General features: G+C 33.5%; 2 protein-coding genes across 5 annotated transcripts in view; one reads left to right on the top strand and one right to left on the bottom strand.

The window, feature by feature from the left end:
• Positions 1-134: 134 nt before the first annotated feature.
• Positions 135-27,832, top strand: LOC106664565 (protein MCM10 homolog). 3 transcript variants are annotated; one of them, XM_014390407.2, is made up of 13 exons: positions 135-335; positions 3,927-4,413; positions 4,635-4,797; positions 4,861-5,012; positions 5,083-5,178; positions 5,240-5,411; positions 5,472-5,668; positions 5,735-6,140; positions 6,464-6,587; positions 6,650-6,846; positions 6,906-7,097; positions 7,155-7,271; positions 27,679-27,832. In XM_014390407.2, exons 1-12 carry the CDS (start codon positions 326-328, stop codon positions 7,263-7,265), a joined length of 2,307 nt encoding a protein of 768 aa, XP_014245893.1. In that variant the 5' UTR covers positions 135-325; the 3' UTR covers positions 7,266-7,271; positions 27,679-27,832. The 3 variants fall into 3 exon arrangements, with proteins under 3 accessions (XP_014245893.1, XP_014245891.1, XP_014245892.1); XM_014390405.2 differs by lacking the exon at positions 27,679-27,832 and adding an exon at positions 18,713-18,960; XM_014390406.2 differs by lacking the exon at positions 27,679-27,832 and adding an exon at positions 14,820-14,911.
• LOC106664564 (protein artichoke-like) overlaps positions 7,343-27,832 on the bottom strand; it is a 39,200-nt gene continuing 18,710 nt past the window's right edge. Inside the window, exons 1-13 of one of the 2 annotated variants that reach the window (XM_014390403.2) lie at positions 21,231-21,451; positions 16,181-16,432; positions 15,017-15,186; positions 13,050-13,402; positions 12,745-12,991; positions 12,413-12,667; positions 11,737-12,348; positions 11,494-11,677; positions 11,298-11,398; positions 9,330-9,777; positions 9,033-9,261; positions 8,786-8,957; positions 7,343-8,135 (exon numbers count right to left, since the gene is read on the bottom strand). In XM_014390403.2, the coding sequence (XP_014245889.1) occupies positions 7,974-8,135; positions 8,786-8,957; positions 9,033-9,261; positions 9,330-9,777; positions 11,298-11,398; positions 11,494-11,677; positions 11,737-12,348; positions 12,413-12,667; positions 12,745-12,991; positions 13,050-13,402; positions 15,017-15,186; positions 16,181-16,427 (3,180 nt within the window). In that variant the 5' untranslated portion in view covers positions 16,428-16,432; positions 21,231-21,451 and the 3' untranslated portion in view covers positions 7,343-7,973. Of the gene's footprint in view, positions 8,136-8,785; positions 8,958-9,032; positions 9,262-9,329; positions 9,778-11,297; positions 11,399-11,493; positions 11,678-11,736; positions 12,349-12,412; positions 12,668-12,744; positions 12,992-13,049; positions 13,403-15,016; positions 15,187-16,180; positions 16,433-21,230; positions 21,452-27,832 lie in introns of those variants that run through there. The other variant, XM_014390404.2, reaches the window with a different exon arrangement.

Genomic DNA, 27,832 nt, shown 5'->3' with positions numbered 1-27,832 from the left:
GGGTCTTGGGTTCGAAACTCAGCGGTTTTGGATTGTAATACGTACTTCCAAATGGGATTTTATATTTTTTCAAAAACACCGGAACGACCTCTGTTGTTACGAACAACCGCCAAAGAAAAGAAATGTATCGAATTGAACAGTTCGAGAGTTGATATCGACTCGCGGGGCGTTGCGCCTGGAAACTGGAAAAGGCTCACAGCCACATTCACAAAGCGAAGGTTCCGCGTTGTGCAGCAACCGTCTCTTTTTGTCAGTCATGTTTTCATACATTTTTACTGTCATTTACGCTTTTTAACCGTTTAACTAAATATAGATATAGATTAAAATGGAACAATGTAAGTATATAATATACTATAACATTTTTTTCGTTTTGTTTTCCATCTTATTTAATACATTATGTATTATTTATTTTCATTTAGTCAGTTTTGAAAGACTTTATGTATATATTTCGGCATCCTGTGCCATAATCATGCACCTACTTTATTACTGGAGAAATTGTTTTGAATTATATTATTAAAGTATTATTATTCTCTTTATACTTTTACATTATTTTATTATTATTCTTAATAATTACCTTAACTTTTATGAAAAAAAAAAAAATCAGCAGTAACACGTTGCTAATTTTATGATATTTATTTAATATAAAAATAATAATATGAGTGTAAATAACAAGTAGCAATAATATAAGTATAAAAATGTTATAATTTAGTACAAATTTTTCTGAAGTAAAGTAAGTTGATGGAATAGAAAAACGTAACAAAATAATATTAACAAGGTTGCGAATAGGTCACACCCGTGTCACGCACGGTCACCTCTTAGCGGGTTGAAGTCAAAAACGGTGCCCACTCTGTGGAAACCAGGTAATGGTGAGACACATATTAGAAGAATGTAATAAGTTATGAGCGTACCGAGAACGGTGTGACCTACCATCTATTCTGGAAATAGTTCTTGAGCATAACGGTGACTTCAAAGATAATCTTATTAGGTACTTAAAATTGATAAATGCGTATGGATACATATAACCAACCACACCTGGTATATCTCCATTTTGTAGTGTGAATGTATTTATTAGCGTGGGTGATGAGGTATGTCTGGGTGTGACTGTGACTGAATATCGAGTAGCTCACAGGCCCACCAAATTAGTTTAGGTGCTATATTTGTTGTGTGATGTGAGGGACAGGTCGCCGCTATCAAGGTTGTAGTAATTCTGCCGAGATGCTGCGACTTCTCCATTATGAATGTATTTATTAGCCTGAATGTTTTGTCTAAATGGACGTGGATGTCGAGGAATATCGAGTACTCAAAAAGGAAATTGCCTAATGGATGAATAAAATTCTGTACATACTGTATGAATGTATTTATTAGCATGAATGGAAGGAAGTAGGTAGGGTTAAGACTGTCTTACCTGCTTTTTATTTAGTTGTAGGGGCAGGACCTCAGTCGTGCACCTGTACTCTGAGCCCTGCCAACTGTAGATTAGGTAATCATTTTCTTAGTGTGAGTGAATATCGTTAGTGAGTGTAAATATTGAAGTATTTTTAACAAACCACGTGTGGGATGGTAGGAACAAGCAACAAAACACTCCTTTGTTTGGCCGGTAGGAAACAAAATTAAAAGAAAAAATATAGTGAATGAGATAGAGATAAAGATGAAATGAAACAAAGAAAAATGCGAGAAGCTTATATACGTGAGGTGCCGGCAATGACCCTTGTAGTTAGCCAGCCAAAGAAAGAAAAAAAAAGTTGATAGTTTAAAAAAAAAAAAAAAAAGGATATTGTGAAGCAGTTGTATTTACGAGTTTTTTGGCTTTGGTCAAGCGTACAATGAGGCAAGACAAAACAATAAATGCATTATTATTAAGAAATCACTGTTTATTGAAAGGTCTTTTTAACGTTCCCCCCCAGGACCATACAACGATTCAACAAATCATTTTATTGCATTGATATCGTTTTTGGGGAGCACCAGCCTTCCCTCTTCAATCTTGTTTCATTTTTGGAAATGCACATGCGGATTTTACAAAAATGAAGCGAGACTGAACAAGGGAGGCTGGAGCTCCCAAAATATTGTTGCAATATGAAATGTCAAATGGTTGTATGGTCTTGAAAAATCACCTAAACCAGTGGTTCCCAAAGTGGTCCCTACGGACCCACAGGTGTCCCCGCTATCATTCAGGGAGGTCCGTGGAAAATTAAAATTGATTTGGGGTCTCTGAACAACATCAGGGGGTTCGCGCAAGGTTTAATATAGTATAAATAATAATATAAAATAATATAATATAAAACAGATATTATATTTTTATTTAATAGAATAAAAGATTTTATATTATATATTATAGATATTATAGATTTATATATTAATATATATAATATAAAAGCACACACCTATCTGTTAGTGTGTTCCTATCTGATAATATGGCAATTAAATTAATCAAATGACCTATGTATTTGGTCATTATGGAAAGATATAATTGTTTGCTATTTGAAATTGACATTGTCCAGTAAAATAAAAAGAAAAAAGGAAGTTGTGGAATTGAATTAATTAACATGGTCAATTAGGCCACTAAAAAATAAATGGATTAATCTATAAGTAAAGAAGTATCACTTCACTAACAGCTCCCCGTGGCCACTTCACAAGTCGCTGAGAATTGAATCCTGATTACACGACATTTGAAAAATGGCAAAAAAGGGGAAAATTAGAACGGTTGCAGGTTGAGATGGGGAGTTGGTGTCCGAGTGGATCGAAGTCACGATAGCTCAAGTGATAGAGCAGCGCGTATTGCGCAGAAGGCGTGCGTTCGAATCCTGCTCGTGCCACTTCATCTCAACCAAGTCTTTACATAAAAATTATAATTAATTGAAATAATTAATTATAATAACGATAAATGATGAATAATGATTTCTTAATTTATATAATTTGATATTCTATTATAAATATTTTAAAAAGATTCATATAACATTGGAGAACATGAATTTTACGTAAATTATTAATTATTTACTTATTATTAATTATAGTCTTAATAGTAGTAATTTTTTTCTTAGTGCTGTGTTGGCCAATTGAGGATTTATTTTTTCACTTCTAGAAATAATTGCAGAGAATTTGAAACCCACATCGTTTGCTTTTCGTCCGCTTGTCAATGGCATTTTGTAAAGTCCTTCCCACGTTTTGGAGATTTTTTCCAGACAAGTAAAGGCAAAGATCAGCGACATATAAAGGCCTGACGATACGATCATCTATATTATCAGCCAGATCGTTTACCGTAATAGTAAATAAAGTGACACTCAGAACAGAACCCTGAGGAATCCCGTTTTCTTGAATTAACGTACTCGATAAGGCGGTACCTAATCTCACCCGGAATCTTCTCATTTTGAGGAAGCTTTTTAAAAATTTGGCTATGTTCTCTCTTAAACCCCAATCATAGACTTAAGAATACCAAATCTCCAGGTCGTATCATATGCTTTTTCCAGGTCAAAAAAGACATATAAAGCATGCTCTCTCTCTAAGAAAGTGTTCTGAACAGCACTTTCAAGGAGTGCTACATGATCTTCAGAGCAGAAGTGCTTTCTAAACCCAGCCTGGTATTGACTGTACAGACCTTTTTTCTCAATAAACCAATTTAACCTTTTGTTAATTATGGCATCCAATGCCTTGCTGAGACATGATGTTAGAGAAATAGGTCTGTAATTTTCTGGAAGGCTAGGATCTTTACCCGGCTTAGCAATGGGTATCAAGACCAACTCCTTCCAGTTTTCAGGATAATATTCTGCACCCCATATTTCCTTAAATAACTCCAAAAGCTTTACTTTTCCTTCTGGAGATAGATTTTTAATCATGGAGTATATGATTTCATCCTTTAATATTATAAATTGTTGATATTAAATTTTCATTTTTATTTATTTATTTATTTTTAATTTGTGTACTTTTTTTAGTGGAAGATGACAATTTAGATTTTTTGGAAGCTATATTGGATAGTGTCGAAAACGAGCATAGTGAGGGCCAACGACCGTTGCCAACTACGGTCAATGAATTGAAAATAAAACCAGCAAAAAAATGTATAAAGGATGTGAACGTGCCATTTCTGGACATAGACACAACCGAGAAGGCTAGTGTGACTGAAAAAGAAACAAAGGCTGAAAACAGTGTTGTACATTCAGGCGATACGGATTCATCTGACGATGAAGACAACAAATATTTTGAAGAAGTCAAATACAACAGTTGTGGGAAAAGTATTAAAAATAGCCTCAAGAATAAAGATTCGCCATACAGGGATAAAATCATCCCAAATAATAATTACTGGAAACCCAAAGCAACAGAAAATGTCGAGCCAAAGACGTTTTGCCTTCCAAAAAAAATTGAAAAAACAGGTCAGACTAAGCAGGATATAGGTATGGAACCTTTTCTTGGGATAAGAATAGTGTAAGTATATTCTTATAAATAATTTAAACTAAAAAATGACGGTATAATTTTAAAAAAATCTGCTTTCTATAACGCTGAATTGATATTAGTTTACAAGCAGAGAAAGTATAAAAACTAATATTTTTTTAATACATTTAGGATTTAAATTTTTTATAACATTGATGTGACTATTATTTAAATTGATAAGGATAGTATTAAATTAATATTTATATATTTTTTAGTAATCCATTGTACTCATCTACAGTCCTCAAGGAAAAAATGAGTGGAAGGACCCCAATTAGTTTTTTCACATTGAAAAATCACGTTAAGCATTCAGATTTAAAAACCGATTGGGTCCTGGCTGGCGTAATTGTGAATCAATCAGCACCTAAAATTTCTCAAAAAGTTAGTTTTCCCCCCAAAATTCCATTATTTCTAGTTTTGCTTTGTTATATTTAAACATTTCAGGGGTCAAAATATGTAATCTGGACGTTGAGCGATTTAAAACCAGAATTGAAAACAGCGGCTGTTTTCCTTTTTGGAAAGTGTTTTGACAAATTGTGGAAGACAAGCGTGGGTACCGTAATCGGCATATTGAATCCTAACGTTATGAACCAAAAGTATGTAAATGCTATTAACATCATGTCGTTTTTTTTTACATTTTTCTAAATCAAGCATTTTTCATGGCAGTGACAAAGCCAAAGATGAAGCGACGCTCTCTGTGATGAATCCCGACCAGATTATGATTTGGGGACGATCCAAAGATTTAGGACAGTGCAAAGGACTGTACGTGATTTAATAAAATTCCAATTTATTTCTGGTTTTATACAATTTTTAAAAATTGTAGGAAAAAGGATGGACAGAAGTGTACTTCATTTGTTAATTTAAGTCAATGTGAATACTGTATTTATCATGTACAAAGGGAATATCGCAAATACACAGGTCGGGGGGAGTTGCAAGCTGCAACTTGTGGACTTTCAAGAAATAGACTTAGGAATAAAGTGCTCGGAAAAGACGAGGTAACTAGTTGAAAGTTGTACTTATTCAAAAATAAAAAATAACCAAAAATGCTCTTTTAGGTTTTTTACGGAGGAAAGAGTTTTACCTCACTACCTGTAATCAGTAATAAAAAGAAGAAAGTAGAGGATGTAAAAAGGCTTTGTCATCTAGGTGCTGAGCCAAAAACTCTGCCTAAACCAGAAACATCTGTCCTTAATATGAATTCAAGATCTAAAGATCTGTTAAATATGCTGAACAAAAATCCTGGAGAACCACAGTAAGCAAAATTGTTTTGAAAATTATTTTAAAATTGGAATTGTTTTAAACAATGAAAAATTATTAGGTCACAATTCACCAAGGATAATAATAGATTAAAATTATTGTCGAAATCGTCTACGAATGAAAAGACAACAGATAAATATTGTTCTGCTAAGAAAGTGCCTGTACTCAGTAATCCAGAACTGGACTTTAATGAAGAACCCGTATCGCAAAGCCTTGTCAAATCGGTCAGAAACAATCCTAAAGGTCATTTACAAACTAAATTCAACAGCCTGCTAGCTATGGCAGCAGAAAACTGCAAGCCTTCTAAGAGTATTCCTACCTCGAAAGGAGCTTCTACTGCTGAACCTATCTCCAGGTGCGAGCAAAATGATGAGAAACGAATTGATTCTAACCTCTCTGCTAAAAGCAAACACATTTTGGAACCAAACAAGACCAACCTTCAGAATACAGAAATGTCAAAAGCAAAGGTAAAAAACTTTACTCCAGATGCATTAATAAAGAAATTTATAAGTTACATTATCTCTAAAAAAAAAATCATTTGACATACAATATTCTAGCCGTGGTTTAACTTTCAAATAAAAAATAAAATTACAATTAAAAAATATCAAACTGATCTGCTCTCAATGTTACAAAGTCACTAATCGTCACTTTTTTCATCTTTCATCATACTTTTATTTAAAAACACAACATATAAATAAAATAAAAATTTAAAAAAAGTGAAAGAAAAGAAAATGTTTTATACCAATTTATCTATTTATTTTTTTAAGCATTTAGTTATCTTATTTTTCAGTTAATGGCTATAGAATATGTTCGGAAACATGGCAAATTTTCCAAAGAAAATCAAACAGGAAAAAACCCAAGCGCAGTTATGAAGAATTTAAAACGTGCCTTAGAAGATAGCAATGAGGATGATGGTAAAACTATGAAGACGAAAATAATTTTTATCGATTCAATTCATCTATTACTTTTATTTCAGAGCCACCGAAAAAGCAAGTGATTTCGGAAAGATTTCTTCAACTCATGAAACAAGAGACAAAGCACAAAGATCTTGTCGAACTAAACAAACAGGCCGAGGAAGAGGCCTATTTCGCAAAAATGGAAAAAAAGGAGCAGTTGGAAGAGAAAATGATGAAAACCTATAAAATCGATTGCAAAGCCGTCTCCTGTTTGAAAGTATTACATTTTTATTTGACATAATTTTTAACAAGACGTTATTTCAATTTTGATTTTAGTGTAAATACACATGGTTTTCCGCTTCTGAAGCTTGCAAAGAAGAGAGGCACCCGCTTAAAGTCGTTGATGCCGTTAAAAGGTTTTTCAAATGTTCGAGCTGCGGTAACAGGACCGTGAGCTTGAATATTATTCCAATTATCGCCTGTAAAAAGTGCGGTTCTTCAAGCTGGGAGAAAACTTCCATGATGAAGGTAGAACATTTAAAAAAATATTTAATCAAACTCGTCTTAACATTTCTATCATTTTAGGAAAGAGTTGTAAAGAAGAGTCATGAATTGAGTATACGTGGAGGGGAGCAAACTTTCATAAATTCAGTTGTTCAGAATGGTAATCTGGGTTTGATGATGCCTGATGAATAATTTATGGTAGGTTATGAAATTTTTTTTAAAATAGTTTTATTAAACAATAAATAATTTTTAATAACCATATGTACTACTTATTTGTCTATTGTTCTTAATTTATTTAAAAAATATTTTTTTCTTGTAATAACAAAAATTTTATTAAAAAGAAATGATATCAAGATAATTAAATTAAAACAGTATTAATAATTTTAAATAACTTTTATAAGTACAGAACAAGTGACAAGTGAAGTTGGAATTAACTGACACAGCCTTTTTCTCATTTTTTCATAAAAACAATAAAATTATTAATATAAATAAGGTAAATTTGTACAATGCCTTAAGTAAAAATGATTGCTATATAAATAATATGTACAGTAAAAAAAATAATAATTTAAATTGCGAGTACATCTACAGTAATTCTCCATTGAGTAAAATTACTCTTATGAAATCAATCATTACAGACAAATTCCTAATCATTAAAAAAATTTTAAATTATTTACATACAACTGCGCTAGACCGCAGTTAATATCACAGCTCACCTCTTACAAGGTAATATAGCTTACAAATTTCATAAGAAGTACCATGCTCTTAGGTAACTTTTTTTAACCAATTTTTTCTATAAGGAACATTTTAAGTAGACTTGCACTTTTGATTACAATCATAGGTGAAAATGTTGTTAAAAAATAACCTTTCTTTCCATTCATGGCGATTGATCAAAATAACCGGTCAGTTATACAGAGCAATAAAAGTTGATATAAAAATAATTATAATTGGAGGGAGGATACATGATGCGACGCTTTGAGCAGACAAACTTTTACACTGGAGATTGTGAAGTTCCCTTTCATCTCCTTCGCTGTTGAGTGCTAAAATACACAGCTCCAGAGGACCCTAAATTAATTTAAGAAAAAGAAAAAAAGAGAGTTAATAATTTGGGAGAAGGTTTTTAATCTACAGTATGATTAAAATAACACTATTATTAATATAACAACAAAAATTCTCTAATATGAATGTATTTATTAGCGTGAATGTTTTGTGTAAATGGACCTGGATGTCGAGGAATATCGAGTACTCCACAAGCCGATCAAAAGGTAATTAGTTTAATGGATGAATGAAGTTCTGCACATACTGTATGAATGTATTTATTAGCACGAATGGAAGGAAGTTGGTAGGATTAAGACTTTTTATTTAGTTGTAGGGGCAGGACCTCAGTCGACCTGTACTCTGAGCCCTGTGAACTGTAGATTAGGTAATCATTTTTTTAGCGTGAGTGGGTGTCGTTAGTGAGTCTGTAAATATTGAAGTATTTTTAACAAACCACGTGTGGGATGGTAGGAACGAGCAACAAAACACTCCTCTGTTTGGTCGGTAGGAAACAAAATTAAAAGAAGAGATATAGTGAATGAGATAGAGATAAAGATGAAATGAAGCAAAGAAGTATGCGAGAAGCTTATATACGTGAGGTGCCGGCAATGACCCTAGTAGTTAGCTGGTCAAAAAAAAAAGAAAAAAAAAGTTTGGAATGATATTTATATATTTACCTGGGATGTGGGAAAATTGGTCAAGATTGCACTTCTAGTATTGTAAGCCAAGGATTTTTTTAACATTGGTTTTTCATCTTGACCTTCATGACCCTTAACCAGAAGAGCGAAATTAGCAATGTCTTCCTTTGCTGTCACATACCATGTTAACAATATTTTTCCATTAGGATTTCTATTTACAAAGAAAAAAGTTAATAATCTTAAGATTCTATTTATTAATTTTTTTATAGTTAATTTTTGGACGAACCTTGAAATTTCTCTAAACATAACATCCGGCGTGACGTCAAACTCTTCTCCTAAATATTCGTGCTCCCCGTTGCATGACAGCTCTTCTTCACTCACCTCCATTATAGACTTTCCGAAAGTTGATTGTGGCAAATCGCATTTCACTTCTTTCCAGTCGTCGATGTAAGGATTGTCTTCCATGAGCAACCTTTTCAACGGTCTCAATCTACAGTCACAATGTACGCTATTGCCTAAAATTAATGTACATTTTAGCCATATAAAATTAATTTTTAAATTCACTCCTGAAATTATTTATCACCTGAATATAAGATTCTGCTTCCATTTTTAACCATTTTTTGTAATTCAATGTAATAATCTAACTGATTGTTTCTTATATCGAGATGTCTCAATTTCACTACTTGTTGTATCGGTATCGTGTCAAGTTGATTGTTTTGAATGTACAACGTTTTCAAACTTGAAGGCAAAACGAAAACATTCGCCTCAGACACTTCCTTCAATTCATTGTAAGACAAATCAAGGATTTCCAGTGAGGTCAAGTTGCCGATTATGTTCTTTCGAATTTCATTTATCATGTTGTGACTTAAGTTTAAATAAGTGACCTTTTTTGTTCCATAAGTCAGATCGTACGTCACGGCAGGCATGTGATTATAGCTTAAATCGATATCTCTTAGTTTGTACGGTTGGTACGGATCGCTTGGGAATGTTTTCCTTGTAACGAAGGATATTTTATTATGGCTCAAATCAACCTGTAAAACAATTTTTTTATAGAAGTAGAAGTGAGGATGTTTGGATTATAATTGTTTCAATTTGGGACTTGCAGTAAAGTGATCATAAGTACCAAATCAGCTGTAGTAGTTTTGTTAGTTATTTAATTCATTTTATTTATATTATTGCAGTTGATGCTATGTATGTAGATTATGTATATTTTTTTACCTTTTCCCTTCCTAAAAAGAGATTCTTTAAATTAGGGGGTCCAAGAGACACCTGGTTTTTTTAAAGGTTAATTTGTTTCACATTTTTTCTTCTGTTTCAGGCTATTTTTTCTTTTCCTGCCATCATCAGGAAACTTTAACAAGAAGTACAACCAAATTAATATACATTGTAGCAATAGTAATTAACGTCATTTACATTACAAAAAATAAAATTGTCAATGATATTATGTAATTACTAATGCTATAATGTGTATTAATTTGACTACTTCTTATTAGGGTTTTTTCTGATGTTGGTAAATAGCTCAAAATGTAGAAGAAAAAATGTTAATTTGTTTCACATTTTTTCTTTTATGTTTCGGCTATTTTTTCTTTTCCTGCCCATCATCAGGAAACTTTAACAAGAAGTACAAAAAATTAATATACATTGTAGCAATACTAATTAACATCGTTTATATTACAAAAACTAAAATTGTAAGTGATATGTAATTACTAATGCTATAATGTGTATTAATTTGACTACTTCTTATTAGGGTTTTTCTGATGATAGGAAATAGCCCGTAACGGGAAGAAAAAAAAGTTAATTTGTTTCACATTTTTTCTTCTACGTTTCAGGCTATTTTTTTCTTTTCCTGCTCATCATCAGGAAACTTTAACAAGAAGTACAATCAAATTAATATACATTGTAGCAATAGTAATTAACGTCATTTACATTACAAAAATAAAATTGTCAATGATATTATGTAATTACTAATGCCATAATGTGTATTAATTTGACTACTTCTTATTAGGGATTTTCTGATGATGGGAAAAAATCCGAAACGTAGAAGAAAAAATGTTAATTTGTTTCACATTTTTTCTTCTATGTTTCAGGCTATTTTTTCTTTTCCTGCCCATCATCAGGAAACTTTAACAAGAAGTACAACCAAATTAATATACATTGTAGCAATAGTAATTAACGTCATTTACATTACAAAAAAATAAAAATGTAAATGATATTATGTAATAACTGATGCTATAATGTGTATTAATTTGACTACTTCTTATTAGGGTTTTTGCTGATGTTGGGAAATAGCCCGAAACATAGAAGAAAAAATGTGAAACAAATTAACATTTACAAAAACCAGTTGTTTCTTGGACCCCCTAATTTAAAGAATCTCTTTTTAGGAAAAGAAAAAAGGTTAAAACAAATATATTTAAAACATATAATGTAAAATTTGTGAATGGAATATTTCAAAAAAGCAAAGTTATGAATTAAATAATACAAAAGCACAAACTCATAATTATTTATTTGAAGTTAACTTTTTAATATAATTAAAATTTAAATAATTAATTACCCTTTCAAGAGAATAGCAGTCATCTAAAAGACCATGGGTTTTATTGTCTAAACTTTCCAATTCATTGTAAGATACATCCAACTCTCTCAATGCAACCAAACCTATAAAGTTGGTAGGAAAGTATTACAGTCAATAAAATAATGAACAAAAAAACACATATTTTACCCAGGAAGTATTTTAGTGATTTTCACAATACCTTTAAAGGCTCCATTAGTTATATTTTTTAATAAATTGTGGGACATGTTTAACTTCAACAGCTGAAGAAGACCTTCGAAGGCCTTCGGTGACACTTCTGTTATTTGATTTTCTGCAACATTTAATTCAAAAACCAGTGGCAATTTTCCAAATGCGTCTCTTCCCAATGAAGTCAAATTATTGCCCTAAACAAAATAAAATTTTTAACAGTTGTAAAAAAATTTCAAGAATAAATGTTTCCAACCTGCATATTTAAATATTGCAATGTTGCAAGATCCGAGAGGGCGATCCATGGAGCTGCTGTAATATAATTTCTGCTCAGATTTAACGTCTGCAGTGTTAGCAGGCCAGAAAACGATCCGCTTTGAAGAGAGTCTTCAATGTAATTGTCACTCAGATCCAAATACTGCAACGCATTGGCTGTCGGCCAACTGGACGGGGGGATTTTTTCAATTTCGTTGTTATTCATTTTAAGCCTCGTCAATGCTACAGGGATGTTGAACACCCCTTTGAGAAAATTAAAAGACAGGTCTATTGTCTGCAAAGACACCAGTTTTGCAAAAGCCCCCCTGGAAATATCCGTGAGTAAGTTGTAGCTGAGGTCCATCTCAAGAAGAGTCGGTATCGCACCAAATGTGCCCAGCTTAATCTCAGAGATTGCGTTAAAACCTAAATTGAGACTTCTGATCCCAAAAAGAGTCTGAAAGACACCGTTGTAAATTTTAGAAATATTATTATGACTCAAATCGACGGTATGTAACTGATAATGTTTTGGGAATGTGTTTTTCGGTATCGTCGTGAGCTGATTGTGAGTCACGTTCAAAATCTTCAGATCTGTCATATTTGCTAATGGCACCTAAAAAATTATTATTAGTTATTACATATATTCAATTTTAAATTGTATTATTATTCATAAGTACTTTTGATAGGTCTGTAATGTTGTTGTAAGCCAGTTGAAATTCGGCTGCGTAACTGATCTCATCAAAAGCCTTAGGAGGGAAGTATTCTATTTTATTGTACGATAAATCCAATGTTGTGATATTTGCACAATTTTCAAATGCACCCGGTTCGATTTTTGAAATAGCATTGTGGGACAGATTGATGTGAACTAGATACAAATCTTTAAACGCCAATTTTTGTATTTCAGTCACAGCATTTTCTGATACGTCAATAAGCTGAAAGTAATTTTATTTTTACAAAGTTGAAATATTTCAGGAAATTTATTTTTGGAGATTTTTTTCACCAATCTTACCTCAGCGTACTGAAGTTTGCTGAACATTTGATAATCGATCTTTTTAATCTGATTTCTTGCTAATTTAATGACTCCGACTCGACTAATCATTCCAAACGTGTCTCGGCCTATATCGGATATTTCATTGTCAGACATTTCAAGTCTCCTCATAAAGCGCATCCCTCTGAATGTGTTAGAGTCTATTTTTTTTATTCTGTTGTGGTTGAGAATCAAAGACTTGAGCACAGAATTTCGAGCGAATGTCCCCCTATAAAGCAATGTAAAAATTAATTCTAGTAAAATTGCGTTAAACTTAAATAAAATACCTTTTAAGTTCGGTGAGAGCATTGCTAGAGAGATTGAGTATACTAAGTTTACTTAAATCCGACACGTGTGAGCTGTCTATTTTAGTTAAAGCGTTGTGAGACAAATCCAAAATCTCGACAGCCCTTAGACTTTTGAACTGGTTCTTTTTGAGCGCTTTCAACTGATTGCCGTGCAAATCGAGCTTTTTCAACCTTTTGCACGGGATTAACGTTTCAACCGGGAGGTCGGACAAATTGCCGTTACTCAAAGCAAATTTTTCAAGATTAGTAGGCAGTAATCCAGCCATGCTACCGACTGGTAGTGTGGACAATTGATGCCCGTCTATATTTAGAGTGTTAATTTTTCCAATATTCTGAAAACAAAAGAAAAATATATTCATATTTTGGTTTAAATTATAAAGCATGTTAAATTAATTAAACACTTCAAAAAATTCAATCATGGAGAAGAATCTAATGACAGTCTCTTAATAATTAATAGCAATACTAATCATTTAAGTTAGTTTTATCTTATTTTATTAATAAAAACTATATTATATATTGATAATATTTATTTAGAAATCATGAGATGCGGTCTGGTGTGATGTAGGTTTCAGAAAAACATTTTCTTTATCGTGCCAACGTTTCGATCTTTATTGATTTTTATGTTTATACAATTACATTTTAGATCTGGAAAAGTGAATTTACACAATGCAAAATATATTTTTTTATATATTCAATCAAAAGTATTTCTACTTTCTCAAAGTGTTTGTCTTCTGTGTAATTGTGCCATTCTTGTGTGTCGTGTCGAGAGGGCTAGTGAGATTTTTCTATTTTGTGTTTGCCTGGCACTTGATACTTTGATTGAAAAAAAAATATATATTTTGCATTGTATAAATTCACTTTTCCACATCCTAAATGTATTTGTTAAATGTAAACAATGTTTGTAAATCCCAGGCCCTGAAGATGATCTCAATAAAGATCGAAACGTTGGCACGATAAAGAAAATGTTTTTCTGAACCCTACATCACACCAGACCGCATCTCACGATTTCTAAATAAATATCACCACACATTGATAATATTGTTGTTATTGTTAAAATTGATTTTTTATCTTGATCAATTCTGTTCCATATATGTAGATAACCAAAAACACTTTCATAAAAAGTAGTCTTTATTTATTTATTTAAAACAAATATCAATTTCAGGGTGCCCCCTCTTCAGTTGTGATGACTTAAAATATAAAAATAAACCATCAAATATTAAAAAACATGTTAACAATTTACTTTTAATTATTCTTAACACGTTGTGTTTTAAGATTTGATTTTTTTGTGCATTTTTAGCCATAACCGTTGAAAAGGAGATCCTGAAATCGATACTTGTTTAAAAAAAATATTAATATTTGATGGTTTATTTTTGTATTTTAAGTCAACACAACTGAAGAGGGGCCACCCTGAAATTGATATTTGTTTTAAATAAATAAATAAAGACTACTTTTTATGAAAGTGTGTTTTTGGTTGTCTACATATATGGAATAGAATTGATCAAGAGATTTTTTTATTGATTAATTCTATTCCATATATGTAGACAACCAAAAACACACTTTCATAAAAAGTAGTTTTTATTTATTTATTTATTTAAAACAAATATCAATTTCAGGGTGGCCCCTCTTCAGTTGTGTTGATCTAAAATACAAAAATAAACCATCAAATATTAAAAAACAACATGTTAACAATTAAGTTACTTTTATTTATTCTTAACGTGTTTTAATATTTGATTTTTTTTGTATTTTTAGCCATAACAGCTGAAGAGGGGATCAGGCAGCATCACGAAATTGATACTTGTTTAAATAAAAAAAAAATCAATAAATAATAAAGACTACTTTTTATGAAAGTGTTTTTTCGGTTGTCTATCTCTATGAAACAGTTGATCAAGTTAACAAAATAAATCTTATTATTTTCTTTAGAAATATTATACACTATATGCAACTACCTGGAAAGCATCAGAAGGAAACGACGAAAGCTCGGTCCTTATCAAATGCAATTCCTCCAAAGTTTTATTGACACCAAGAAAAGAATGAGCTTCGATAGACTTCAATGGAGTGTCTGTGATGATAAGCTTTTTCACTTCCAAAGCGTACAAAAGTCCACCAAAAAGACGTGCTGAAACAAGGGTTTTTAATAAATTAGGTATTAATAGTTTCAAATGGGGGGGCATCAATGTAAGGTAAAGGTCCCGAGTTCGAATACTGGCGTTGCATTTGAACCCGAGATACTTATAAATGGATTTTTTTTTAAACATCGGCACCTCGAGGGATCAAATAACTCCGTAGTTAAAATACCCTCATTTAAAAAAAAAAAAAAAATTACTAATACAGTAATCTAAAATATGGTTCAATATGCAGCAAAGGCAAAAACCTCATCCAAAAGAATTATGCAAAAGTAATGAAACAACTGATCAAGTTAATGGAAAAAAATGGTCTGAGAAAAGCTTCTGGCCATATTCTTCCAAAAGACAAACAGTGAAATAGGTAGAAAAATCAAATGCCTATGGTCAGGCAAAATCTACAATTTGATTAAATAGCTCACACTCAAAATAGCGACTGATCAAATGGCCAGCAATAAATTTAGATGTGATGAAAAAATATAAATGTAGTATACTTAAGCCTCCAAAAACCAAACACTCGTTTTTTTTTGTTTTTTTTTACGAGGGTTCGCAACAGCAGAGGTCTATCAACCCTCAGGGTGCCGGTGTTTTTGAAAAAAAGCCCATTTGTAAGTATGTCGGGTTGGAATGCAGGGCCGCTGGATTCGAACCCGGGACCTTTACCTTACAGTGATGAGCGCCGTGTCAACGCCTAAACCGTTGCGGCCACCGACGCCCCCTAGATTACCTATTGCTTGTCAATTTAATATAAACAACAATAAATTTGTCCAAACATATTAATTATTAATTGGAGGTATAATTTTTTTTAAACTTATTAAAACTAAATAGTGCACTGAACAATCCCTGTGGATGGCTTAAATGCCTAAATGTGCCTGATTAAAAAAAGCTAGAATAAATGGACCAGAATGGTCGGACGTCGGAGACGAGCAATGTATCCATCACCTCGCAGACCCCACTACAATATTAAAAAAAAAAAAAATGTTTACTCACTGAATTTCCCGTTGGAAATAGTTAGAACGTCTACCGGCGCTTGGATCGAAACGATGTTCGAAAATGCTATGGAAAGTGACGCCAGGTTGCTTTTATCACAGAAAACTGTCAGGCCTGTATCGGTTCCTTTTGTACATTTACAAGGATACAGAAAATTGGGCTTCTGTGGACAAGGGAACTTCGGGCCGGGAGGGATGTACCCGCCGATGGCCATTCCAAACCAGCACAATATTAATAACAGGAACATCTTGCCTGAAAAAAGAAATAAATTAACATAAGTGAAATTATTTCTCCCATAAAATCAACAAAGCTGTTGATTTTGGGTCTGTTCGCTGTTTTTCAAAACTGAAGTCGTGGGTTCGAATCGTGATACTAATTTTTCATCTCAACCTATTCATGATAATGTAATAATAAATAATGTGCATCGAGAATAGACGCATTCAACATAAGCTAAAGGCGGCAATATATACGCACCCCCCAAACCCAAGCATGGTTAGTTAACATACGGTCCGCGTAATGAATTTGTTTTTTATTGTAATTATACAAATACATTGGATTATTCATTAACACGCACTATGCAAAAATATTTTAAAAATAGATCATATTACAAATAATGATTATTCGGAAATCATGAAATGCGGTCTGGTGTGCTGTAGGTTTAAGAAAAACATTTTCTTTATCGTGCCAACGTTTCGATCTTTATTGAGATCATCTTCAGAGCTCAAAGTGTTTTTTTTCTGCGTAATTGTGCCATTCTTTCGTGTCGTGTTGAGAGAGCCACCACACACGTTACAAATAATGAGAAGCGAGATAAGTGAATTTTCTACGATCAAAAGGATTAAATCACAGGCAATTTCTCCTTGAAGAACTAAATACCAGTCATTTAGATATTCGATATCACAATAAAATCCGTTGGTAAAGTTTAGGAAAAGTTGTAAGACGTGTGTGGGACTTTCAAGAGGAAATAAAATATTTTTAACGCTTAATGAAAATGAGGCTTTTCCTGCATTATTAGATCCAAATTAGACTTGTGATTTAGCATTTTCTTTGTATATTTTCACACAATTAAAAGAATTTAACATGTTTACAAGGGATAAATTTATTTTCTCATGATTTAATACAGAAATTAAGAGCTTTTAAAATGAAGCTTAGCATTTTTTCTACAAATCTGGTTGAATACAATCTTCATCATTTCCCAACTGACCATATCTTATAAAGTATTTTAAAAGAAAAGTTTCACACATTTAATAAATATATCCTTAATGGCAGATTTCGAGCAGAGCACATTTGATTGCTTAAAAAAAATATTTTATTTTTATTTGTTATCCTGAATCCATTTTCTGAACAAGTTGATGATATTCCTTTGATATACAATTAGAAATAATTAATGTACAAGGTGATGAATTGTTACATGATAAATATCGAAAAGAAGAGGAAAATTTGTGCTATTTTTATAAGCAATTGAATAATGAAAAATATGGAAATTTAAAAAAAAATTGCCAAGACGTATTTAGTCATCTTTAACTGAATTTATATTTGTGAAAAAATCTTTTATTTAATGAATTGAAATAGAAGTTCAAGGAGACATATACATTTGGAGGTTGTTTCTTTCTTTTTTTAAATAACTTTATTTCTACCTGTTCCCTTTATCAGACTGTAGCATTAGAATTACATAAATTCTTAATGTAATAGAATACATTTTGCTGTACATGCTTTATTTTACTTATCAGAATGGGTTAACAAATTAAACGAATAACGTATTATTAATAATGTACTATAGATTAACTTTTTTTTTTTTGGACGAGGGTTCGCAACAGCAGAGGTCAAGGGTGCCGGTGTTTTTGAAAAAAATCCCATTTATAGGTATGTCGGGTTGGAATGCAGGGCCGCTGGATTCGAACCCGGGACCTTCACCTTACATTTCATGAACTGCTTCTGTTAGACCGAAATAAGTTTTTTTTGGCCAAGTTTCACTATTTTGAACCAGAATCAAAATGGATCTTTCTGTGTCGAATATGCAACAATCTGTTATGTGGCTCCAGGTTTGGTTATTGTGGCCACAAAGGCATGCAGGATTACTTACATTCAATCTTGCAAGATCTATTTTTACCATGGTTTGTCATGGTCATTGTGGATGTGAAGGAATGCTTTATATCTGGTTGAAGGCGAGAAGTTATAGTCGGAAAATAGCGTTTTGTTATTTTTGCATCATTGGTATTTTTACATTCTTCTTTCCACTTTTGGTTGTTCTCCTCAGTACGATTTTTGACGTAGTTTACAAGAACTTCAGAGAAACGTATGGGTATTTCCTCATCTTTTGCGGTGAGATCTCTGCCACATAATTTTCCCACTTCACCAACACGTACCTTGACCCAACAAATTGTAATGTTCCAAACGAAATCATGTCGCAATATTTTTAGTTTTTTCTTTTTTTTTCAACTAATTTATGATGGTTTCTGTGGTCTTGAAGTAACGAATTATCGTTCTTTTTGCACCTCCTGTTTCATTCTATAGAAACCTCTCTGCTTTCAGAATGGCCAAGAGTTCGGCTTGGTTGTTGGAACACCAAGCTGCAAGTCATCCCATCACCCAGATATCACCTTGTAAGCTTTGTTGCTCAACAGAGGACCAATCAGAATTGGATCAGGAACAGAATTGGAATCAGGAACGCGACGGAAAGCTGATGATCAGCAAGAAAACTATTTGTTAGAAGATTCATAACTTTATGGATAGGTTTTTAGTTGAGATAAAAAAGTGAGTGTCACGAGCGGGATTCGAACCCACGACCTTCGGCTCCGCCGCTACTCTACAACCCCACCTTTAGTAGAGTAGCGGCGTATCTAGCCGAAGGTCGTGGGTTCGAATCCCGCTCTGATACCCACTTTTTTGTCTCAACTAAAAAAAATATAAAGATTTATTTAATTTGAATATATGTATTATATTATTTTCACTTTATTTTGTTTTTATTGTATATTAAATGTAAGCGAAATCCCATCTCAACCCCACCTTTTGAATTTTCCCACCTTTTTTGCCATTTTTCAATTTTCATCTCAACTAAAAACCTTAATTAATTAAAAGATATTAATTGGTCAAGCGGACGACGAAAACTAGTGAATTTATAGATAGGCTAATCTTCGACATTAATATTTCGTCGGGCCCGTGAAAATATGTTTTTTCCAATCCTGCCCGGGGGCAAATACAGTTGATCATGTCTGTCCTAACCAAAGTTTTTCGTAACGATACAGGAAAATCTTTTGTCAGGTTCTTCGAAAGAATTTTCCTCCAATTCTCCTTTCAACTCACGCAACACACGTCCTTTGTACAGCATTTGTACAAGGCCGTATGATGCCAACAACTTTTTTATAACGGAAATCCAAACGCAAAATCGAATTATACATATGCATATTTAGTTGTTATGCTAAATAATGAGAATAGCTGTGCGGAAGTCCCACAGTACCGGAATAGTCCTCATTGTTCTGAATAGAGGAAAATAAAACGAGATTGCGTTGTTTTTCTTGACCATACCATCCAAAGACTTTCTAGGAGGAAAAGTTCTATAAAGTAATAACGTATAAGAATTCGTCCGGAGCAAGCAAATTTACATCAACATAAAAACCCTGCAATTGTTTACATTCTTGTTTTATAAGACAAGAATGAAGGATAATTTATAAAAACAAAGGAATTATACAGTGGAAGAACCGATGACCTCCGCTAGCTAGATTACAACTAAGGAAAAACAATTGAGCCCCCTTGAATGTTTTTGTCAATAAGATGATCTTTTCTAATATACAAGATTACAGTAGAATAATATTGTATAGAGCTTATGAACTTTTTTTAGGAAATTGTAACGTGTTACAAAATGTTTTTCGTTGTACTTATTCTATGCACTCATAACGAATTCATCACTCCTGAAACATCAAAAAGAAATCTCACATCTCCCAAATATGTGGAGATGTGGAACTGTTGCGATATGTTCACTAGTTGTCGTGGTCCGCTTGACCAATTAATATCTTTCAATTAATTAAGGTTTTTAGTTGAGATAAAAAAGTCAGTGTCACAAGCGGGATACGAACCCATGACTTTCGGCTAGATACGCCTCTGCTGTACCACTTGAGCTATCGTGACTTCGATCCCGCTCGTGACACTGACTTTTTTATCTCAACTAAAAACCTTAATTAATTGAATGATATTAATTGGTCAAGCGGACCACGAAAACTAGTGAATTTAATAGGTTAAAATGAAGTATACTTCACTAAAAGCTCTCCGTGGCCATTTCATTTGTCGCCGAGAATCGAATAGATTACACGACATTTGAAAAATGGCAAAAAGGATGGAAAATTCAAAAGGTGGGGTTGAGATGGGAAGTTAGTGTCCGAGTCACGCTAGCTCAAGTGGTAGAGCAGCGGCGTATCTAGCTGAAGATCGTGGGTTCAAACCCCGCTCGTGACAGTAACTTTTTTATCTCAACTAAAAACCTTAATTAATTGAAAGTTGCAATAAGCTTCATCAAATTATATTTGCTTAGGGTATGACAACCAGAAAGTTGATTTTTTGTTCATGATTATTTATAAGAACAAAGGAAAGTAGGGACATTCATTCATTCGTGCCAGATAAACTTTATAAACTTAATAAATAATTTTTTTTTAAATTTACAATTTTCCCCTGAAACCTATATAAATCTGAATCGAAACATTAAAAAAAAGAATGTGATGGAAAACAACGGAATTCTCAAAAAGAAGAGGTAACCCTGGTAATCATAAGGTACATTTAAAAACCGGACGTAGATTTTGGGCCTGATGTCCCTTAAAAGATTAGATAGTTCAATTCGTCAGTTTAGCCTTTATTTCTCCTAATCAAACAAAAACACTAACGTTTGTCGGAATGGGTTGGGCAATTTAAGTATTAGGAAGAACAAAAACGTGTGTCCTCCAGTTTTGTAAGTGGGGTGAGGCCTTTTAAAAAGTGCAAGGCCAACTTCATTTTTTTTTCTTAATCGAACGGAAAATTACTAATCTAAGTTATATTTCACTGAAAAAAACAGGTTGTTTACCTTTTGATGAACGGAATCTCTTGAATTCGAACGGAATACTTGAGAGTAACCGTTATGCGAATCCAGGCGGGTCGACCGAGGATCGCACTTACACGCAGCAAATTAATTTCGTCCTTAGAAAGAAAACACAGCAGAACTCTGCCATTTTAAGTACAACAAAAAAATTCAAAAACACTGTTGGAGACTTTCCACACGGATCAGGCGACGGACTGAGGAGGAATTGTACTGACAGAAGAAAAGTGAAAGTACGCTACCACCACCACTCCGACTCTACCGGCCATGTTGAAACTTACCTTTAGAAATAATTACTTTATTTTTTTCATTTTTACCAAATACATTTGGAGATAAATATTCAAATTTTGATGAATAGATTATCTTTGTCTTGTCCGATATCCGTTGTATGTATTAAGTCAGTGTAGCTATGGCGTATATAAACTGCTCAAAAATGAATAGGAATTTTGCCAATTTTGTAGTATTTATTTTCCCTAGCATCTTTATTTTATTTTTATTATAAAAAATCTTTTAGAAATTATGTTTTTTACTGAAGGAAAATTTAATTAAGGGATTTGTAAAAATAACAAAATACAAGGTTTTAATTCCATGAATTGGGACGTCGGTGGCCGCAACGGTTTAGGCGTTGACACAGCGCTCATCGCAGTAAGGTAAAGGACTCGGGTTCGAACCCAGCGGCCTAGCATTCGAACCCGACATACTAACAAATGTTGTTGTTTTTTTTTTTTTAAACACCGGCACCCCGAGGGTTGATATGACCTCTGCTGTTGCGAACCCTTGTAAAAAAAATCCATAATTTTGTTTATTGGACACAATAATTATTTTAGACAGCTAAAACCTTGTATAATGTCCTCGGTTAGCTAAAACCTCTGTGCATGAGGTCTGGAGACAATGGGGGAAAGAGGCAGATGGGAAATTCCCAGGTTTTCTAATCATTGATGAACGTCTCTATGAGGTGTGGCATTGTCATTCAGAAATCGAAAATGGTTTGAGGGATGTATTCCTCAATAATTTCTTGTAGGAGGTTGCCTTCAACAATATATAGTCCAGTTCGTCCTCCAGTGTAAATCCCACTGGATCCACACCGCCACCTCCAAACAGCACAGAAGGGAGCACGAACTGGGGCATGTACGGATCCCCTGTTCTCAGTAGACTCTTCGCCGCCTGTTAGGCGCTCGCTCCACCATATCCTCTTGCTGGTGGCGGGCTGTTGCTGCAGTTCGTGTCAAAAGGGCAGATATATGTGAGGCATTACGAATCCTTTCTGTTGATGAAGGCCTTGTTTAGGCTCTGGCGGACACTATAGAAAGGATTCCTTGTAGCAATAGACCATATTCCTGTCGTTTTGCATCGTAATGCGCTGAAATCCACTACCAGACCTCCTATTGGCACTTCCAGTCTTTCGGAATCTGGAGACCGTGCTCTGAGAAACGCCAACCGTCTCAGAGATAATCCACTTGCCGGTGACCTCACACATTCTCACAATCTGGTTCAAGATGATGCTTGCCATGGTTAAAGAGAATCTGGATTAAAATGGAGAAAAGGTGTTTGTTTACAAAATAAGTAATCTTCATGTTTACTATTCTTAAGTAAATACGTTATTAAAAATAAAGATTAACATTAGTATTGTTTTTGCCTTGTATTGTCTATTTTGTTTTATCCAACTTACAAGAATATATCGAATAATTAAATTAAAATTAATAGAACAATAATAAATTACAAATATCTTTATTAATTTTTGAGCAGTTTATATTGTATTGTCAGCATACGTTCAATGAAAGAAATATACAAAATTTCACATCCTAGAAAACTTTATACCAAAAGAAAACAATATGCCTTTCTACTGAGATAAAGCCTTGTAAGTTGACTGACTGTTTCGTCAAGCCGTTTCAAGCACAGAACCAGTCATCTAAAATTTCACAGAGAATCGATCTAATTTCATTATATCCTTCCAGAAAAAAAGATAAAGTTCAATTAATAAACTGTACCCCACCGTAGAACCGGATTGAATAATTTCCTGGATAGTGAAGCAAGCATTGTAACTAATACACGCCATGGCTATTTTAAAATAAATAAAGTTCCATTGGGTAAGCACTTCGTGTCTTGAAATATTACCTTACACTTTCCATATATCAAAAAACGGTATTTTGACATTAACATTTTTTTCTTTTAACACTTTTTTTTACAATAAAATTTACATAGAGTTTAGATAATAATTCACTATTTTTTGCGGTCCGCTTGACCAATTAATAACATTCAAATATTTAAGGTTTTAAGTTGAGATAAAAAGTCATGTCACGAGCGGATTCGAACCCACGATCTTCGGCTGTGGTGGGTCGAAGTAAGGATAGCTCAAGTGGTTGCAGCAGCGACGTATTTAGCCGAAGGTCGAATCCCGCTCGTGACACAGGCTTTTTCATCTAATCAAAATCTTAGATAAAATGTATAATTTATTAAAATAATTAATAGACTACTATCTTCCTCAGTCTGGTGTATTTTTTTGTTTTTTTAATATTTCCAGTTCGTTTCAATCCATATCCATGGGGAGAGTGTTGCGTACAAATCGTGTGTCGTTTTTTATCTCGAAGAAGCATATTTTTTATAGTCTGTATCCGTAATATTTGCGTATTAACCACCAAGTCCCATATGGGCTTTATAGTAGCCGTTTCAGCCTTAGTTTCCAGTCCCTTTAAAAAAAAGCCCTATAATCGGATATTCGATTAAGTTTAGATTATTTACCAAGATATTTTACTGTCTTCTGACGTATGTTAATAGGGTTTTGTTAAGTTTAAATTTATGTGAATTTGGTCGTCTCCGATCATTTCGGTCCATCTTTAGAGTTGGGTTTCTGCTTAATACTATTTCATCCGGGCTGGATTAAGGTTTTGTTTGTTATGTTACGATAACGCATCAAGTAATAAGTACAATTTTTATTTCTACATGTTACAGTAGACAATATACAAGTGTATTATTAAGATTGGTTTTCCGATACCGCAATGCCTCCGAACTTTCTCAACCTGTTCTCATACCGCAAAATTGGTCGACAAGACTATACAAAAAGAAAAGAAAGCCAATCACCAACCATAATCCAACCGCCACTCCAATTAACTCAAAACGCGAAGATATGATACGGTCAAAATTCTCTAATACTGCCAGCATATAGAAATCATACTAACATTAACATGCAAAAATGTAAATAGTAATAATATATAATAGAAAGAAAACCTAGACCAAATAATTCCGTGAAAAAATAACTCTAAAAATTTATGTAGTGATGAAATACCTTCTATTGTATTCATCCTTTTGTCCAATATCCTATTAAGAGGACATTACCCTGCTACGCAAAAGAAAAGATTTCAAGGGTGTTGTTCAATAAAATTGGAAATATTTTTGTTCAATATTGTTTTATTGTTTACAAAATATTAAAGAACGTTTAGGATTAATAACGTACATAAGCATGTAAGTACTTAGAATAAGTATATTGACGACAGATTTTTTTACAGTACATAATAATTGTATGTGTAGTTGTAGCGGAGAAGTTAAATTAACATTAATTTCAATTAATTAATCTTTATGTAAGGTATTGGTTGAGATAAAAAGTCAGTGTCACGAGCGGGATTCGAACCCACGACCATTGACTAAATACGCCGCTGCTCTACCACTTGAGCTATCGTGACCTCGATCCATTCGTACACTAACTTCCCATCTCAATCCCACCTTTTGAATTTTCCCTCCTTTTTGCCATTTTTCAAATGTCGTGTAATCATTTGATTCTCGGCGACAAATAGGTTACAAACCTACGTAACACCAGAACGCATCTCACGATCTCCGAATAATCATTTATTATTATTAATATAAACCGTAAAAGCCGGTTAGTAGGTTGTAAATTATAAATATTTTTTTCACAGCCGTAGCAACTTCCAGCTGATTTACATGTAATGTTTAATTACTGCTGTAAACCCTCGCATCGGTCCCTGGGCATTCGTGGCATGAGAAAGTGGACATGTTGGCCAAAAAAGGAGCCAATATAAATTCTCTAGGCCCTGAACCCTACTGTAGCCTATCATCTTCCCATAAAAAAGGACACATCCAAAAATGGATTTTTAATGAGTCCAAAACCTGGTGGAACAATACCTCAGTAATGAGGCACGCGAAGAGATTCGTGGAAGGGCTATTCGCAACACTTACAAAAGAATTACTGGAGGGCAACCTTAATAGAACCAGCATTCTGGTTGTACCCCTCACAGTGCACTGCTGCCAAAGAAGGCACATGACCGGATAGGAGTAACGACAGAAGAAACACTGCAGTAGGAAGAGGAGACCGCAGAACACGTTTTTTTGAAGGTGTATGTAGGTGCCTTGCAACTATGGAGGTTGATTAACAACCTGAAGCTAACCGGTAAGTTATAAAAAATATAGGAGCACAATAGGTCTAGGTGCAGAAGGCCGCCTCTTCCATCACCAACCCTATCCCATTCGTTTTTCGAAAATAATGAAGTGGTCACAAAATAAGTCTGGCAGAGCATGAATCCTGATAAGGGTCCAAGGTTATTTTTCTTTTCAGAATTTCTTTAAAAATAAATCCATTATAAGTGATTTTGTAAGTATTTATTTCATAATCCGTGTCAATACAGTATAATAGGTTTTTTTTTGTCTGGGGCTTCCGACATCGAGGTCATTTCAGCCCCCAACTAAGTCTATATTCTATTTACCCTTTCAAACACTACATTCATACACATAAATACATCAATTCAGTACACTCATTCCGTTTGGTCGGTGGAGTACATCAAGTACTCCACCGACCTATACTCACACTAATCTAGATTGGGGTATTTTTATAAATATTCCGCCATCTACCCTGAACACACACTCATACGCTCTCAACGTTTGAGGGGCGATGATGACGTTATATTTCACCCTCACCCCATTCACGCTAATAAATACATGCACTCAGACAAAACATATAGACACACAACACATAAGACATATTATATACAATAAAAAACCCAATTTCCCCAAAAAAGCAGAACATGGGACCCAGAAACCCGTTGGCGCGCTCGCGTACCATTTTCAGATTGGACGGCATGCCTACACGCTCCATGTAGGGAGCCAGGGCATGACATATTTCCAGTATGTGGGACACATCGAGCAACCTTTCTCTGCATAAGGGGCACCTGCGCGGGCTTTGGCCCAAGAACAGGTGCTCATGTCAACCGCGTATGGCCTATTCTTAATCGCGTAAGGATGATTACTTGTTTCCGGCTCAGGTTCTCGGGGGCCATCTACGAATCGTGCTCTTGACGCGCAAAAGCCTCTCGGACGACCCGGCCCACTGACGCTGCCATCTTTCTTTTATCATGTTCTTTACTGCTAGCTTGGCGTCAGAGTGCCTGGTCGCGATGGTCCGGTCTGGAGGGTGGGACGTCCCGGCCTTTGCCGCCTCGTCCGCACGTATTATCCGATTATTTGTGGGAGTAAATCACAGAATGCTGGTAGGCATTGTATATTGTTGATTTAATTTAAGACTAGAATTTATATTTATAGCTACATCAAACTGAATTACTTACAGCCTTCTAAGGTAGAAGGATGTTAAAGTCCATTTCTTATTACCATTTAATATTATTACATTCCTATGTTATATTTTTATTAGTACAATATGAAAATATGGATTAATTATCATAATACTCAAACAATCCTTTCGCATACATTTAATATACAATAAAAACAAAATAAAGTGAAAATCATATAATACATATATTGAAATTAAATAAATCTTTATATTTTTTTGTTGAGATAAAAAAAGTCAGTGTCACAAGCGGGATTCGAACCCACGACCTTCGGCTAGATACGCTGCTGCTCTACCACTTGAGCTATCGTGACCTCGATCCACTCGGACACTAACTTCCCATCTCAACCCCCCTTTTGAATTTTCCCTCCTTTTTGCCATTTTTCAAAAAAAAATTTTTTTACCTCAACCAAAACCTTAATTAATTAAAAAAGAATGTATTTGGTCAAGCGGACCACGAAACCTAATAAAGAAGATTTATGACTTTCATTAATTATAATTTAAAAAAAGCATTTCTTGTAGCTATTAAACTTTTTTTATTTTAATTGATATGACATGCAAATATTATAAATACAAAATGTATTTATTTAAGCATACCCTTAACGTTATTACTACATACTATCATTACTCACGACGAACAAAACTGTAGGATGCTTACTAATGATAATAATTAAGAACTATTAAAATATAAAGAAGATTAATCCATAATTGTTTAGTGGTCATAATTGACCAATATTAATTGGAATATTTGATAGAGTTCGTGCATTTTGACATATTTTTATATTAGCATGACATCTTGTTTTTCATAAAATTAACTTAGAACTAAACTAATAAACTAAATTTTTAATTTTTATGTTCCTTTTCTTTTAGATAGCAGAGTGATGTCCTCATAACAGGACCTTAGACAAAAGGATGAATATTATGCAAGGAATTTCATCGAAGGATAGAAAGTTCAATATAAAAATGTTATTTCCCTTTTTTTAATTTTCTCAAAATAATATTGTTATTTTTTAACGATATTCAC

This window comes from Cimex lectularius, unplaced genomic scaffold (assembly GCF_000648675.2).
Source record: "Cimex lectularius strain Harlan isolate CLEC.00 unplaced genomic scaffold, Clec_2.1 scaffold112, whole genome shotgun sequence".
In the NCBI taxonomy this organism is placed as follows: Eukaryota; Metazoa; Arthropoda; class Insecta; order Hemiptera; family Cimicidae; genus Cimex; species Cimex lectularius.
The sequence above is the reverse complement of the archived record's forward strand: the minus strand, read 5'-3'. Positions and strand labels throughout refer to the sequence as shown.